This window comes from Neomonachus schauinslandi, chromosome 1 (assembly GCF_002201575.2).
Source record: "Neomonachus schauinslandi chromosome 1, ASM220157v2, whole genome shotgun sequence".
Lineage (NCBI taxonomy): Eukaryota > Metazoa > Chordata > Mammalia > Carnivora > Phocidae > Neomonachus > Neomonachus schauinslandi.
The window spans coordinates 157,522,969-157,541,334 of NC_058403.1; the positions used below are offsets into that span (position 1 = coordinate 157,522,969).

At 42.5% G+C, this 18,366-nt stretch overlaps 1 protein-coding gene across 1 annotated transcript in view; it reads left to right on the top strand.

Annotated features, from left to right (window-relative positions):
- EEFSEC (eukaryotic elongation factor, selenocysteine-tRNA specific) overlaps positions 1-18,366 on the top strand; it is a 243,656-nt gene that overhangs the window by 97,553 nt on the left and 127,737 nt on the right. Inside the window, exons 3-4 of the mRNA XM_021695078.2 lie at positions 13,145-13,241; positions 15,621-15,785. Coding sequence (XP_021550753.2) covers positions 13,145-13,241; positions 15,621-15,785 — 262 coding nt within the window. The remainder of the gene's footprint in view (positions 1-13,144; positions 13,242-15,620; positions 15,786-18,366) is intronic.

Genomic DNA, 18,366 nt, shown 5'->3' on the forward strand with positions numbered 1-18,366 from the left:
ATAAAAGCTGTTAATTATGGTGACATTTTGTGATTCCATGTGTTTTTTCTACATGATTTGAGAGACTAATACATATAAAAGAATGAAGTAGTGATTTGTCTGAAAGCTAGTAGTATTGTAAATTTGGTCTGTAACTCTACATTTTGTTTTCAATGTAATTTAAGAGATTAATGTATTTAAAAGAATAATTAGTTTATGGTTTTGGGCACATAGTGCAAAAAGATGTAATTTTTTGGTATGAACAACAGAAAAGGATGGGATCAGTCCTGTATAGAAACAGATTTTTTGTAAGTTACTGAAGTTAAGCTGGTATAATTTCACATTAGAATATTGTAACTTTAGGATCCTAAATGTAATCTCCATGTTAGCCACAAGGAAAATAGCAGTAGAATATACACCAAAAAAACACAAAAAAGAGAGAAATTTAACTGTTTCACTACATAAAATCAACTGAACACCAAAAAAGACAATAATGCAAGAAATAAGAGACAAAAAAACTATAAGGCATATAGAAAACAAATAGCATAATGACGGAAGTCCCTCCGTATTAGTAATTTCTTTAAGTGTAAATGGATTAAGCTCACCAATTAAAGGACAAAGATTAGCAGAATAGACAAAAACACATGGTCCAACTATATGTGCTCTACCAGAGGCTCACTTTAGATCCAAAGACACAAATAGATTGAAAGTGAAAGGATGGAAAAAGATATTCCATGCAAATAATAATCAGAAGAGAATGGGGGGGACTAATATTAGGCAAAATAGACTAAGTCAGAAAAGATTACAAGAGACAAAGGAGAACATTATATATTAATAAAATGTCCAATACAGCAAGAAGATGTAGCAATTATAAACATTTGTATGCCTAATGGAAGACCATCAAAATATATGAAGCAAAAACTGACAGAATTGAAAGTAGAAATAGTTCTAGAACAGTAGTTAGAGATTTCAGTATCACAGATTAACCAGACAGAAGATAAGGAAATAGAGGAACACAATAAACCAATTAGTCTAACAGGCATATACAGAACACTTGATCCAACAACTATAGCGTACATGTTTTTCCCACATGCACGTGGGACATTTTCCAGGATAGGCCATGTGTTAAGCCACAAATTAAGTCTCAATAGATTTAAAAAGGTAGATATCATACGAAATACCTTTTCTGACCACAATAGGATGAAGTTAAAAATCAATAACAGAAGTAAGATTGGAAAATTCACAAATTTGTGGAAATTAACAGACTTAAACAACCAATGGATCAAGGAAGAAATCATAAAGGAAATTAGAAATACTTAGAGATGAATAATAAACAAAACATAATATACCAAATTTATGGTATGCAGTAAAAGCAGTGCTAAGGGGAAAATTTATACTTATAAATTCTTACATTAAAAAATAAGTGATTTGAAATCAACAACCTAACTTTACAACTTAAGGGACTAGAAAAAGAAGAACAAACTAAACTTAAATATAGCACAAGGAAATTATTAATAAAGATTAGAGAAGAGAAAAATGAAACGGAGAAAGAAAAACAATAGAGAAAATTAGGGAAACCACAAGTTGGTTTTGAAAAGATCAACAAAATAGACAAAATCTATTAGCTAGATGGACTAAGAAGAAAAGAGAGAAGACTCAAATTATTAAAATCAGAAATGAAAATGGGGACATTACTACTAATTCTGTAGAAATTAAAAGGATTATGAGAAAGTACTATGAACAGCTGTACAAATTGGGTAACCTAGATGAAATGGACAAATTCGTAGAAAAACAAAACCTATGAAGACTAAATCATAAATATATCAACAATCTGAATACACCTGTAACTATTTTTTTTTTAAGACATGAGAGCAGTTATTTTTTTTAAAAGATTTTATTTATTTATTTGACAGAGAGAGAGAGCACAAGTAGGAGAGCGGCAGGGAGAGGGAGAAGCAGGCGCTCCACTGAGCAGGGAGCCCGATGCAGGGCTCGATCCCAGGACCCCAGGATCATGACCTGAACCAAAGGCTGCCACTTAACCGATTGAGCCACCCAGGTGCCCCACACACCTGTAACTATTAAGGAGATTAAATCAGTACTCAGAAATCTCCTAACAAAGAAAAGCTCTGGACCTGATTGATTGGTGACTTCTATCTAACATTCAGGGAAGACCTAACCAATTCTTCCTAAAATTTTCCTAACAAATGGAAGAAGAGAGTACTTTCTGACTCATTCTTTGAGGCCAGCATTACTTTGATACCAAAGCCAGACAAAGATACTATAAGAAAACTGAAGACCCAAATCCCTTACGAGCATTGATGTAAAAATCTTCAGCAGAATGTTAGCAAACTGAATTTGGCAGCATATTAAAATGATTATACACCACAACTAAGTAGGATTTATTCCTGGAATGTAAGGATAGTTCAACATACAAAAATCACATTTTAATGTAATACACCACATGATCACTTCAAATGATGCAGAAAAAGCATTTTACAACATTCAACACCTTTTCATGATAAAAATACTCAACAGACTAGGAAGGGAAGGAAAGTACGTCAAGTAATAAAAACCATACATGAAAGACCCATAACAAACATCATATGCAATGGTGAAAGAGGTTTTTCCTTTACGATCAGGAACAAGACAAGCATTACCACTTTTTGCCACTTCTATTCAAGATAGTACTGAAAGTTCTAGTCAGAATAATTAGGCAAGAAAAGGAAATAAAAGTGTCCAATTGGAAAGGAAGAAGTAAAATGATCTCTTCACAGATGATATGATCTTACATGTAGAAAACCACATATATTCCACAAAAACCTATTAGACCTTATGAATGAATTCAGCAAAGTAGCAGGATACAAGGCCAACTGCAAAAATCAGTTGCATTTTTCTACTTTAACGATGAATAGTTTGAAAAGTAAATTATGAAAAGAATTTCATTTGTACTAGCATCAAAAAGAATAAAATACTTAGGAATTAACTTAACCAAGGAGGTAAAAGGTTTGTATAATGAAGGCTATAAAACATTGCTGAAAGAAATTTAAAAAGTCATAAATAAATAGAAATACATCTCCTGTTCATGGATTAGAAGACTTAATACTGTTAACATGTCAGTACTACCCCAAGCAATTTATAGATTCAACATAATCCCTATCAAAATCCCAATCATGTTTTTTGCAAAAATAGAAAAACCCATACTGAAATTCATATGGAGTCTGAGTGTTCCCCAACCAGCCGAAACGTTCTTGAAAAAGAATGGGGAGTTCATACTTCATGATTTCAAATCTTACTACAAAGCTACAGTAATCAAAGCAGTATGGGTACTAGCATAGAGACAGACATATACACCAATGGAAAAGGATAGAGAGCCCAGAAATAAACCCTTGCATATATGGTCAGATGAGTTTTGACCAGGGGGTCAAGACCATTCAATGGGGGAAGGACAGTCTTTCAACAAATGATGCTGGGAAAACTGGATGGATATCCACCTGCAAAATGATGAGTGGACCCTTATCTAACATCATCTACAAACATTAGCTCAAAGGGGGTCAGAGAACTATGTAAGACCTAAAACTCTCAGAAGAAAATTTTTAAGATTTGTGCATCAAAAGACAGAGTATCAACAGAGTAAAAAGGCAACCTACAGAATGGGAGAAAGTATTTGTAAATCTGTATATCTGATAATAAGAATATATAGGCAACTTCTAAAACTGAAGAACAAAAAACAAATGACCTGATTCAAAAATGGGAAAGATTTGAATAGACATTTTTCCAGAGAAGATGTGTGAATAGCCAATAAGTACATGAAAAAATGCCGGCATCACCAGTCATTAGGGAAATGCAAATAAAAACTGCAGTGAGATACCACCTCATATCCATTTGGATGGCTGTTGTCAAAAAACAAGAAAATAAGTGTTGGCGAAATGTGGATAATTGGAGCTTTTATGCAGCGTTAGTGGAAATGTAAAGTGGTACAGCTGACATGGATAGTGGTATGGGGGTTCCTCAAAAAATTAAGAATAGTTATGTTAACTAAGTGGAATATAAATAAAAACTTTAAAAATTTTAAAATAGAATTACCACCAGCGCCCGGCTAGCTCAGTCGGTAGAGCATGAGACTCTTAAAAATAGAATTATCATGCAGCAATTCTACTTCTGGGTATATATCCAAAAGAATTGAAAGCAGAGTCCCAAGAGATATTTGTACGCCCATGTTCATAATAATATTATTCATGATAGCCAAAAGGTGGAAGCAATCCAGGTGTTCATTGATGGATGAATGAATAAACCAAGTGTGGTACATACATTCCTCATGGAATATTATTTAGCCTTAAAAATGAAGGAGATTTTGATACATGCTACAACATAGATGAACCTTAAGGACATTTTGCTATGTGAAGTAAGGCAGTTATAAGAAGGCAAATACTGTATTATTCGATTTATGTGAGATATTCAGAATCCTAGAACCAGAGGAGTGTTGCCAGGAGCTAAGGGGTGGGGGAATGGGGAGTTGCTGTTTAATGGGTATGGAGTTTTTATAAGAAGAACTCTGGGGGGCACCTGGGTGGCTCAATTGGTTAAGCGTCCCACTCTTGATTTCAGCTCAGGTCATGCATGATCTTGGAGTCATGAGATCGAGCCCCGCATCAGGCTTTGCACTCAGTGGGGAGCCTGCTTGAGATTCTCTCTCTCCCTCTGCCCCCTGCTGCACTCTCTCTCTCTCTAATAAATAAATAAATCTTTTTTAAAAAAAGAGCTCTGGAGTTGGGTGGTTGTGATGGCTGCACAACATTATGAATGTATTTTATACCATTGAACTATACACTTACATATGGTTAATATGGTAATTTTTTTGTTATGTGTATTTTACTACTATAAAAAATTGGAAGAAATGCATGGAGTTATCTGAGAAAGTGAATTCTTTTTCAGTTATTTTGAATCTCTCCTCTTAAGTTCAGGAAGATGTCTCAGTCTGGTCCTACTATGTCTTCAGCATTTCCCTAACATTTTAACAAGGCTCAGAACCTTCAGCAGGGAATAGTATCTAGCTAGGATTTAATAGCCTTCTTTTGCTTTCTTTCTTTCTATTTTTGTAGCTACAATAGTAGATTTCTTGTCCTCTGAAGGGAACTGTAGTTGATTAATCAAAAGTTGCTTAAAGCAGAGAATTATAAAAAATGACACATTCAGACCTTAAATAATATTTTAACTTACAACACATACATGCATCCTTAGTTAATAATATCAATAATGTAAGTTGCTCCGGGGGAACATACAAGGTTCTCAGTGTCGTCCCTCCCCTTCCTCATTAACACTACACTGTTGGCAGTTGATCCAGGCTCATCTGGGGCATCTTGGCTATGTGAGCAGTTTTGCGTTCTGAATTCAGGCTTATCTCCTCTTCTTCTTGCTGTTTTGTTTGGGCATGTGTGATTTCTGCATCACCTGTAATTTCAATTTTACACAAATTAGCACTCCTGATTCATATGTTATCATTAATTCTTTTGGTCTGAATTCAGTAAAGCAAGCTATATTCTGGATGTTCTTCTTGGTCAGAATCTATGTTTTTAAAAGCTCTAGGGTTTGTTGCTTTGCCAGTATTAAAAAGTTGTAATTTGCACGTCCCAGCTGCAGGACCTTAGGCAGCTGCAGTCGTCAGTTTGGCTTTTTTTTTTCTCTCCAGGTGCGGCATGCTTAGTGCCTGTGTGTATGTGTGTGAGAGAGAGAGAGAGAGAGAGAGCGAGAGAGAGAGATTGCTTCTCTTGATAGCATCTTATAAGTTAGAATAGTTCTACTAGTGTGTTAAAGGTGTTCTCCAGTTAAATTTCCTGGAGAAAGCCTCTGCAAATGGCTTTGGTTCTGTTGTGTCTGAGCATCAGATGGCTTGCCTCAGCCAAGGTACTTGCCACAGGAGCTCATGACCTTATTACATCTGTCACTTGCTGGAAAATACTCTGCCCGGCCCATCTTTTCTTCCAGTTTGAGCCCACTGACTGGTGCTCTGAGTTCTTTTACATATAAATCATCCCAAATGCACTGTCTACAATTTTGGTCTCCTTAATGGGAAGCACAATTTGCTCAGCAGTGTGAGTGGAGAACTTTTCTGTGTTTGCACAACCTCCCCTGAAGTCTTTATTTTTTTTTTTTTAAGATTTATTTATTTATTTGGAGAGAGAAAGAAAGAGCAGGGAGAGGGGGAGAGGGAGAAAATTTCAAACAGACTCCCTGCTGAGCGTGGAGCCGGACAGGGGGCTCTATCTCACGACCCTGAGATCATGACCTGAGCAGAAACCAAGAGTTGGAGGCTTAACCAACTGAGCCACCCAGGCCCCCACCCCCTTAAGTCTTTTATGATTTTCTTATTCACACCTAATTTATCACTAGATTTTAAAGAGATTTATCTGTATTGCATCTTTCTAGATAATTCAACTTAGTTCTCATAGAAATAGCTATTATCACACTGTTTTATGATACTAAATTGAATTAAAGTAACACAACTGGCATTACCAAGTTTATGCCGTAACGATTGTGCCTCCTGTTCAGCTTAAAAGTCACTTGGTGAAAGCAAATGTATGGGGTATACTAGACTCTCAAGCGTGGCTGCGAGCCTCAAGCCGTCTCCTGGGCATGGGCATTTAGTGTACACCAGGCTTTAGGCACAGGTTTTACGGAGCAGAGGGAGTGGAGACCGTCGGCCAATGGCTGTCCTTGTGGCTGGTGGTGGGAGGGCCTCTCCTATATCTTTTCTTTGTGGCAAATGATACTGGTCTTCCATTTAGATAATAATATAGAATCATGTTTTTCAGTAAGTGTTTTTAAGTAAGAATGTAAATTGTTTAGCCAAACTGTGGAAAGAGCCAAGATGTCCATCGACAGATGAATGGATAAAGAAGATGTGGTATATATACACAATGGAATATTATGCAGCCATCAAAAGGAATGAGATCTTGCCATTTGCAATGACGTGGATGGAACTGGAGGGTATTATGTTGAGCGAAATAAGTCAAACAGAGAAAGACATGTATCATATGACCTCACTGATATGAGGAATTCTTAATCGCAGGAAACAAACCGAGGGTTGCTGGAGTGGGGGGTGGGGTGGGAGGGATGGGGTGACTGGGTGATAGACACCGGGGAGGGAATGTACTCTGGTAAGCGCTGTGAATTGTGCAAGACTTTTAAATCTCAGATCTGTACCTCTGAAACAAATAATGCAATATATGTTAAGGAAAAAAAAAAAGAAGAAGAAGAAGGTAGCAGGAGGGGAAGAATGAAGCGGGGGAAATCGGAGGGGTAGACGAACCATGAGAGACAATGGACTCTGAAAAACAAACTGAGGGTTCTAGAGGGGAGGGGGGTGGGAGGATGGGTTAGCCTGGTAATGGGTATTGAGGAGGGCACATTCTGCATGGAGCACTGGGTGTTATGCACAATGAATCATGGAACACTACATCTAAAACTAATGATGTAATGTATGGGGATTAACATAAGAATCAAAAAAAAAAGAATGTGAATTGTTTTAAAGGAAAACCCTTGAGAAATAATAGCTTACTTAGGTGGTACGCCGATTTGACAAACCTTGGGAAGAGGGTATAGGACCAGTGACCTGTGTGAAGGTAACACTGAAATAGAGGCAGGAGGGGTTGGAGCAGAGCAACCCAGCCCTGTCTCGGTGGGTGGGGGCACTGGGCTCCATCTTCTATTCTTATGTTTCAAAGGAGCAGTGGTGACATCCGACACAGTAGTCATTCCTGGGGAAGAGAGCCTTTTGGCTTTTGTAGAGGTCATTGTTGGGATGTCCAGCATAGGTGGGAAGGACAGAGCTCTGGAACACAGCTCCTGTATTCTGCCATTTACTTCACATATGACCCTTTAGCAGCCATTTAACCTCTCTGTGCCTCAGTTTCTCCATCTCTAAAATGCCAATTTTATCCCTCACATCATTACCATGAGGATTAAATGGGGTGATGGAACCATTTAACCAAGTGCCGTTCACATAGTATTCAACTAATGTTATGGGAATGTTAACAACTGTTCTTCCTACCTCCAAGGGTTGTTTTAAGGATCCAGTAAATTTATGTCTTTATTTGAAAGTGATAGCAAACTATGAGATATTGAATACTGTCATTATAGCTATCATCATCTTTCTTTCATTGGTTTGAGAACTAAAATTACTAAAGGGCAAGGATTTTGTTAATCTGTTTATAGGACTTAAATATGTTACGTTGCCTGATCTTTGAAGATCAGCCACTTTCCAAATTCTCATGGATTTGAGAAGAGGCACACAGCCATGCCTCTAACTCTCTTGATATTCTCAGGTAGATGGTAAACCCAGAGTTGGCTTTTAATCATAGCCCTCCCACTCATTAGCTGTGTGACCTGGAGCAAATGACAGACCCTAGCCAACTTAGGACCCCTTGTGTAAAACCGGAGAAGGAGTAATTAACAGCCACCTTGTGGGGTTGATGAGATGAGGAGTGCAAAGCCTACAGCACCTGGTACCATTGTATTCGACCCCGTCCCTTTCCCTCGCTCCTGCTGTGTTGGACATTGGACTGCATACAGAGACGCACTTCAGAGCAATTTTTAAAGTCTGGGGAAGGTGAGGGTGCACCTACTGGAGGAAGCAAAGACCAGAACTGGAAGTGGTGTGGAAATGTTCCCTAAAAGTACACTTAGTAAATAAATAGATGGAAGATGTTCAACATTGTATGGCTTATTAAGGAAATACAAATTAAAATGAGGTATGCATAAAAAATAAGGAGATTTTGAGTGAAATAGACATCACAGATAATTATTGTGGTAGTGAAAAAAGTAGAAAACCTTTCAATGTATGTTTTTTCTTTTTAATTGAGATACAATTCACATACCATAAAATTCACCCTTTTAATGTGTACAGAATTATGCAAGCATCACCACTATCTGATTTCAGAAACCCTGTACCCATTTAGCAGCTGTTTCCTGTTCTCTCAGCCCTGGGAACACCAATCTGTTTTCTGTCTCTATGGATTTGTCTATTCTGGATATTTCATATAAATCACACAATATGTGATCTCTTGTGTCTGGCTTTTTTCACTTAGCATTGATGGGCATTTGGGCTGTTTCTAGCTTTTGGCTTTTGTGACCAGTACTGTTATGAACATACATGTACATGTATTTGTTTGAGTACCTATTTCCCATTTTGGGGGGTTTATACTTAGGAAATTTCTGGGCCATATGGTAATTCTACATTCTCCTTCATTTTTGAAGCATGTTTTTTTTGCCAGAAACACAAGTCTTGGTTGACTTTTTTTTTTTTTTTAACTTTCAGCACTTTGAATGTCATCCCATTACCTTCTAGCTGCCATTGTTTCTTTTTTTCTTTTCTTTTTTTTAACTTGTTCATTTATTCATTTATTTAATGAATATTTATCAAGTGTCTGTTATGTGATAGGTTTTTTTGCTTTTGTTTTTGTTTTGTTTTTTGTTTTTAGGTATTTGGGATTGGCTGTCATGGTTTCTGAAGAGATCAGCTGTTACTCTTATTGAGGATGCCTTGTGCTGAATGAGCCTCTTCTCTCTTGCTGCTTTCTCCTTGTCTTTGGCCATTGACAGTTTGATTATGATGTGTGTAGGTCACATCTCTGAGTTTTTCCTACTTGGAATTTGCTAAGCTTTTTAGATGTCCTTCAAAAACTTTGGAAGTTTTTGAAGTTTATTCAGATCTTGCTGCCCCATCTCGCCTTTGTTTCTGGACTTCTCAGTATGCACTTGATATACTTGATAATGTCTCACATCTTTGAGGCTGTGTTCATTTCTCTTCTCTCTTTTTTCTTTGTTTTCCTCAGGTTTCATAATCCCAGTTCATCTATTTTCAAGTTTGTTGATTCTTCTGCCTGCTCAAATCTGCTATTAAGCTCCTCTAGCAGATTTTTCATTTTAGTTATTGTATTTTTCAAATCCAAAATTTCTATTTGTTTCTTTTTTTTATAATTTCTAACTCTTTTTTGTTATTTCCTCTTTGGTGACACATTATCTTCCTTCTTTCCTTTAGCTCTTTAGAATGGTTTCTTTTGTTTCTTGAACAAATTTAAAATAGCTGATTTAAGATTTTTGTCTAGTAGGGATTTCTCAGGAACAATTTTTATTAACTCCTTTTTTTCTTGTGTCTGGACCATACTTTTGTTCCTTTGCTGTACTGTGATTCTTTGTTGAAAACTGCACCTACAGAATAATATAATGTGGCAGTTCTGGACATCAGATTCTCTTCTTCACCCACACTTTCATAGTTTGTTTTTAATTTGGTTAGTGACTTTTGTGAAGTAATTCTTTTTTTTTTTTAAGATTTTATTTATTTGACAGAGAGAGACACAGCGAGAGAGGGAACACAAGCAGGGGAGTGGGAGAGGGAGAAGCAGGCTTCCCGCTGACCAGGGATCCCGATGCGGGGCTCGATCCCAGGACCCTGGGATCATGACCTGAGCCGAAGGCAGATGCTTAACGACTGAGCCACCCAGGCACCCCATTGTGAAGTAATTCTGAAAGTCATGTGTGACCACTGAAGTCTCTGCTCAGTTAGCTTAGTGGTCAGCTACTGATTAGAGCTTTCCTTAAATGCCTAGAATCAGTAAGTCTCCCAATCTTTGCCGAGGATCTCTATGTGCATATTGGGGCATGCTTTCAGTGCTCAGGCAGATAATTGACAACTCTGCCTAGGCCTTCACTTCCTGTTTGCATAGAATATCAAGGTCAGCCAGAGGTAAGAACTTAGGGCCTTCTCATGTCTTTCCTGACCATGCACAGTGCTTTTGCCTGCAGATAGCCTTCTAGAGTCCCAGGAAACCTCCAAACCTCCCATGGAAAGTTTTCCAAAGCTCCCATGGAAGCTCCTAGCTTTTCCTTCTAAGCTGTTTGGTCAGCCAATGTACCCAAACTGTTATCCTCCCTCAGGCAGCTGTGATAGTAAACAATTGCCTCTGATTGTTTGCAGCAAATGCCCTTGAGGAAAAATAAAGATAGCTTTGCAAGTGGAGTCTTCCAGGAAGGAAGGAAAGGAAAAATAATGACAATTCTCTAGGAAAGGGGCTTTGATGGAACTCAGACCCATTCTGCCCCCTCAGTGGCTGTCAGGCTGCTGGCTTCCATTCTGAGAGCAGGTGCTGGTTATTAAGGCTACTGCAGAGGGTGCCTGGGTGGCTCAGTTGGTTAAAGCGACTGCCTTCGGCTCAGGTCATGATCCTGGAGTCCCTGGATCGAGTCCCACATCGGGCTCCCTGCTCGGCAGGGAGTGTGCTTCTCCCTCTGACCCTCCCCCCTCTCATGTGCTCTCTCTCATTCTCTCTCTCTCAAATAAATAAATAAAAAACCTTTAAAAAATAAATAAATAAATAAATAAATCTTTAAAAAAAAAAAGGCTACTGCAGAATTAGGGAGGAGTGGATGGGAATAAGGCAAGTTAAAATGCCACAAAGCTCTTTTATTCTTACCAAGATTCAGCCATTTTTCTTGAATAAACATTCCACAGATTGCTGCAAACCTTTGGTTAATTTCTAGAGTTCTGAAAAAGTTGCTTCTGATGATTTTTTGCCCATGTTCTTACTGGTTTTATGGAGAAAAGGCTTTCTGATTATCCTATTTCCACCATTTTGCTGATTTTTCAATGTATGTTGAGTCTTAGACTTATACCCCATGAATTAATCCCAAAGCAAGGGGGAAAAAAAGCCAGTCATGTCCACCAACATGTTTACCAGTATTATTTATAATAGTGAAAAATTCAGAATGTTCTAAATGAGTAACATTAGTGGGGGAAAGCATGTAAATTCTGCATCACACTATTATGCAGCTGTATAAATGAAAGAGGAGGCTTGGGCAGTAGGATTATAACATGGAAGCTATGACCCTTGGTTCTAGAGTCAGATAGAGGGCTGGGTTAGAGTTTGGCTCTGAGATTTATAGTAAATGACTTGTAGCAAATTAATTCGCCTCTCTAGGCCTCAATTTCTCATCTATAAAATGGTGATAGTTCCATAGTGGTGCTGAGAGCTTTCACAGAGGGTGTCCAGGTGATATGCTTGGCTCAGCCATTGCTAACACTTAGAGGATGAATATACAACCCATAATCCTGCCATTGGAGTGCCCTTTCTTCTAACCTTGGTTTTTCCATGCATTGCCAAGGGATCTTTTTTTATTTTGGTTATAGCATACATAAAATTTCACATCCTCCTAGTTTATTTGCCATTATATCACTGTTGTTGCTATCATTCAACAGAAAATTCTTTATGATACATGATAGGATTATGGGTTGTGTATTTTCTCTTTTCCATTTTATTATTTTTTTTATCAGTGGGAAAGATAAATGTATACTCATAGTAAGAATCTCTTCTGGGCCACTTTTGTGGCTCAGTTGGCTAAGCAACCAACTCTTGGTTTTGGCTCAGGTCATGATCTCAGGGTCCTAGGATTGAGCCTTGCATCTGGCTCCATGATCAGCGGGGAGTCTGCTTGAGGATTCTCTCTCCCTCTGCCCCTCTTCCTGCTTGTGCTCTCTCAAAAAATAAGTAAATATTAAAAAAAAATAAAGAAGAAGAAGAAGAAGAAGAATGTCTTCTTAAAGAAGGAGGCCCTCTTCAGGAGGGTCCAGGCAGGAATACCCTCCATTAGACACTGGGATGGTGGAAGTATGTTTCCAGGTGCATCTTCAGGGACTTTTTTTTTTTTTTAAGATTTTATTTATTTATTTGACACAGAGAGAGAGCACAAGCAGGGGGAGCAGCAGGCAGAGGGAGAGGGAAAAGCAGGCTCCCCGCTGAGCAGGGGGCCCAATGTTGGGCTCAATTGCAGACCCTGGGATCATGACCTGAGCTGAAGACAGACGCTTAAAGACTGAAGGCGCCCCTTCAGGGATTTTTTGATAAACCAGTATTTCCTGAGTCTGTGCAGGAGGCTGGGATGTATTTACTGGTCTTCTTCAAGGGGGTCTTTTATTCAGAGTCCTGGGAGCTAGGGCTCACTGCTGCCTCCTCAGAGTGGGTTGTGAAAGTAGAGGTTAAAACCTAGGAGCACCCTTTTAAATTTTATCATTCAACCTAAGGGTTTCCCTTTGGGGCCTCCGTTTCCTCATCTGCTGCTCATCCATGCTGATGATCTCTGTAACTTGGCGGGGCTTGTTTTTCCATTTCAGGTTCCGAGGTGCACCGATTATACCCGTGGCAGCCAAGCCTGGGGGGCCAGAGGCCCCTGAAACAGAAGCTCCACAGGGCATCTCAGAGCTCATTGAGGTACTGTCCACTTGAATCCAGGCTGGCCTCTGGCCCCAGCCCCACTCAGGCCCCTTGTATCCTACTCAGGCCCCTTGTATCCTGCTCAGTCTGAGAGGGAGAGAAGGGGGAGGCACCCCAGCAAAAGAGTCTGAGCTGTTCCTTTAACTACCACCACCCCTCCCCCAGGCACATGCATACCTTAGTGTACCCTCCCTCACTTCCCTCCATGAGTTAAACCAAAACAGAAGCAGAGGCCTCATTCTCTAGCCCAAGGTCCTACGGAGCTGTCCACACCCTTGTAAGTCATTCTTTTTCCTTTCTCTTGTCAAACATCCCCACTCAGACAGAGCAGCTCCTGCCTCCTGGGGCTCCAGGCCATGTCTTCCATTCCAGGCCTTCAGACTGTGCCATTCCCCCGGTGTGTCCCACTGGCTGATGGAGACGGGCCCAGCAGCAGGGCAGTGCTGCTCAGGGCCTCGTGGTCTCCACTAAATAATGGTGCTTCTGAGGCACAGGCTTTTCCTCCAGGCTCAGTGGTAGTAAAAGCAGGGAGGCAGCCCAGCCACCACAGGGTGCCCAGGGCAGCCAGAGGGCAGGGCGGGCGTGGTGGGGTGGTGGTGATGCTGCTGTGAGGATGTCAGTGACCACAGTGTCCCTCAGTCGGAAGGGTGGAGTGGCAACTCTGGGGCTGGACGCTGGGCCCACCACCTGCTCTCTGTGTGGCCTTAGGCACGTGACCTGATCTCTCTTGCCTCTGTTCCCTCAGTTGTAAAGTTGGGAAAAGAACACTAGCTGTGGAGTCGGCGTGCAGGTTAGCTGAGGTTAATAGTGTCCTGTGCTCAGAACAGTGCTGTATCAGAGTTTACTACGGCAGCGACGGCACTTATCACATACCAGGAGCTGTAATGTTCTTTACATGCCTCTCACAGTGATCATGGGCTTTCACAGTGGCGCTGGGAGGCTCACATTATTTATCCCCGTCTTAACCAGGGAAGAGTCTGAGGTTCAGAGAAGTTAAGTAACTTGCCTAAGGTCTCACAGCAAGTATGTGGTGGAGCTGGCATCCAGTCCCAGATCAGTTGGGGTGTCTTTGGGATCCCCCTGCACCTGGACCCACAGAGCCAAGAACAGTTGCGATCGTGTGCACTGCCACCATGTCTATGATTACATGGTGCTGCTGCAACTGACTTAGCAAAGCAAACCTTTTCTGGCTGAGGCTTTTGTTACTTTTTCATCTGCTTCAGAGAACAGTGGTCTGGGAACCTTGGACAGATTTTTTTATTAAAGCAAAATTCGCAAATGCTGCTATGAAGATGTTTGTGTATTCCTTTAAGAAGCCTCTGCATAAATCCCAGGCCAAGCCTGTTTTGAATCTTTAGTCTTTTTTCCAGAAGAATTGTTATCACAAGGCTGAGAGTTTGGAACATTCACTACCAAATACTTTTTGACAGCCTCTTTGCTAACGAAATCCGAAAGCAGCCAAATAGAAGGAATAATGCAGTCTTTACTTTCCTTTGTTTATTGGGAATTAGCTCTGACATCCGCAAGCACGTAGACAGCATGAGGAAAATGGGCCGGTGCAGCTGAAGCGCGCGGAAAGTGTTGGCGGAGCAGAAGCAGCAGCCCTGCAGACTGAGGGGGCAACACTGGCCCTTGGCAGACATTAGGTGGTCCCCCGGCTCTGCCTGGGCTTGGAGCCGCCGCCTCACCCCCTCCCGCCCCTCCATACACGGCGGCAGCCCTGCTCACCCAGGGCCTTTGGGCCCCTGTGCTTCTCAGGCCCCATGCCAGCTGCTGGAGATACTTGGAAGGACTCAGGCCCTAGGAGAGAGACAAACAAGCAAATGCTCACAACAGCATGTTAACGGGGGATGGGGGCGGGGAGCGCAGCCGTGCAGAGGGGGCCGAGAAGCCTTCCCAGGGGCGGCGTCTCCCCGGAGAAGGGGAGGTGAAGCTGGCTGGTAAGCTTGCAGGGCCTGCCAGTGGCTGGTGCCTGCTGTGAGAGGGCACGTGGAGGGGGATGAGGCCTCTCCGGTAGCTAGGGGCTAGACGATGACACATCTTAAATCCTGTGGGCTCAGAAGGCTGGGAAGGCCGGTGAGGTCCAATCGATGTGCCCCAGGCTGTCGCGCAGCAGGCCCCGGTGCCGGCCTTTTGGGAGGCCGTTGGTTACCCCAGCGAGAGGAGAGAGGAGGCTTCTCCAGGTGCCCTTTTCCTTCGAACCCAGAGGAGCCGAGGGCACGGCGGCAGTCTGGGCTGCCGTCAGGGAGCCGTCCGCTTCCGAGCGGGGCCAGCTTGCCCAGGGACTGGCCGCACCTTCTGCCCTGCTCCGCCCTGCCCAGTTCAGCTCCCCTCCCCGGCAGCGTGTGGCACCAGCGTGTGGCATCTCTTTTCTAGCTCCTGACATCCCAGATTTCCATCCCGACGAGAGACCCCTCGGGACCACTCCTCATGTCTGTGGACCACTGTTTCTCCATCAAAGGCCAAGGCACTGTGATGACAGGGACCATCCTCTCAGGCTCCATCAGCCTCGGCGACAGTGTGGAGATTCCCGCCCTCAAGGTCAGTCTTACCTTGTCCTTCGTTTTTGTTTGTCTCTCTAGTGGCGAGGGAGAGGGACGACCCCTTTGCCTCTCCAGCAGCTGAGCCTGCTGGGCCAGCTCCCCAAAGCTGGCCCTCTGGCTCTGCTCCGCTCCCTCTTCTCTCCTACCCTGACTGGATTCTAGAATCACCACTCTCCCTAGTTCTCATAACAATACCCATGTATTGGAGGCCTATGATGTGCCGTGATGAGCCTCCCGAGTAGGTGTTCTTTGTAGATGAAGAAATGGAAGCCCTAGAAGGTGTAGTGGGCTCAGGATCACATGGTCAACAAGTGAGGGTGCAGGGTGTACACCCTCCCTTTCTACAGGCCCCATACCTCAGGCTGGCAAGTACACGTGGACTTCTTTCTGGGTACTTTTTGCCTCTCCACAAGAATTTCAAATTAAACACAATTACAATCTTGTGTCTCTCAGAGTCATACAATCTGGAGGATATCCAGATGAGTTTTATACTGGTAGTGACCACTAGTAGGTACCATGTTATCCCTTGGAAGACTAGTGGGCAGCTGCGTGTCTCCCTATTGCCCCCACCTCTGGTAACCACTGGCCTGGCTCTGATCTGAAAGCTCTTTTAGTGACCTTGATAGTTCCCATCTTCAGTGGGCTTTTCTTGTGGTTTAGTTTACTGGAGAAGAAACAGAGGCTCCTTGACCACCCTTCTCTTCAGGGGTAATAAAGGGTGGGCAACAAGGGCTAGTTAGAACCAGGCAGATCCTAAGAAGAAATCTGGGGTCCAGGGTAGCTGTCTAGTTCTCAAAGGAACCTGGAGTGCAGGGACATGGAAGCTTGCACTTGGCCCCGTGTACTAAGATGCAGTCACAGCCCTAAGTCAGTGAACTCAGTTTGCCTGCGAACTGGGAGTTCTCCCTGGAGGGCTGTGTTGAGACAGATTCTAAGACTGTCTGGCTCACTAGACATATTAGGGTTCTCCTCAAAAACAGAACTAAAAAGACATGTGTATATATGTATACAGAGAGAAAGGGGTGTATTTTAAGGAATTGGCTCACATGATTATGAGGCCCAGCAGGTCCAAAATCCACAGGATAGGCCAGCAAGATGGAGATCCAGGGAAGAGTTGCAGTTCAAGTCTGAAGGCTGTTGGCTGGCAGAATTTCTTCTTCTTCCAAGGAGGTCAGTCTTCCTGTTCAGGCCTTTAACTGATTGGACGGGATCCACCCACATTATGGAGGGTAATCTCCTTTACTCAGAGTCTGCTCCATTAATGTTAATCTCATCCAGAAAATACCCTCACAGAAATATCCAGAATAATGCTCGACCAAACCTATCAGTACAGTGGCTCAGCCTAGTTGACACATAAAATACACTATCACACTGTGGGGGAGAACCACGATAACAGTGGCTGCCCTGAACAAGGGGAGGGCAAGGGCACCTATATCTTGTGTTGGCCCTTCCAACTTGTGTTGGTCTAGGATAGCCTGGGAGGATGTAGGAAAGGGGCATTTCAGGGATGAGAGGAATGACCAGGGCTTCCCCAGGTAAAGGAGATCTCAGGTTTCAATCACCCCGCTCCACTCATTTTATGGTGCTGTGGTTGTTGCTTCCTTCTGCAGGGCTGGCGTTATTAGGGAAGAGTCTCCTGACCAGGGAGGACCAATCACAAGAAAAGCTTCCCCTATAGCCTGAGACTGGCCACATTGCAGGGCTCCCTGGGGTGGCAGCAGGAGTTGAAGGATGAAGCCCTGCCCTTCCGAGTCCCAGGGCCTCCCCTGACATTGGACCCGAATCCTAGGGTCAGAATCCCCTCCTCTACTGGCTGTTGTAGATTCTCCTCTGAAGACCATTAGTCCTGGATAAACACCACTTAAATCAAATCCATGTTGCGCCAGGGACTAAAAGTGTAAATCTTAAAAAAATAAAGCACAAAATTATGAAAATAAACCAAACTTATATATAACAAAGTCAAGATTATTACAGTGCTGCGTGTTAATTCTCAGCTGGAACAGAGAATGAATCAAATGGTAAATTGCTTTGCCTTCTGGGTGCTCCCTGAAGCAGATCCCAGGGGGCCACCCTCATCCGGTATCCCTTCTGGCTTGGGAGAAGATATGTTTGCAGCCTGGGAGAACAGCTGGGAGCAGGAAGGTGTTGTCAGAAGAGGTTGCTGTGGGACATAGACTTTGAAGTGCAGTACCTGAGGGAGGAAAAGGTGTTTGATGATAACATCAGTGGCCACCATGCTTGACCAAAGTATAGGATGGGGGAGGGCCGAGGCAGAAAGAGTCAGCCACATTAAGCAGACAGGGATGTTTGAGTGGGGACATGTTCTGAGGTCTTTGGCCACTCTTTTCTTTTTTTTTTAAGATTTTATTTATTTATTTGACAGAGAGAGACAGCGAGAGAGGGAACACAGGCAGGGGGAGTGGGAGAGGGAGAAGCAGGCTTCCTGCCGAGCAGGGAGCCCGATGCAGGGCTTGATCCCAGAACTCTGGGATCATGACCTGAGCCGAAGGCAGACGCTTAACCAACTGAGCCACCCAGGCACCCCTTTGGCCACTCATTTCATCCTTATAAAGATGGAG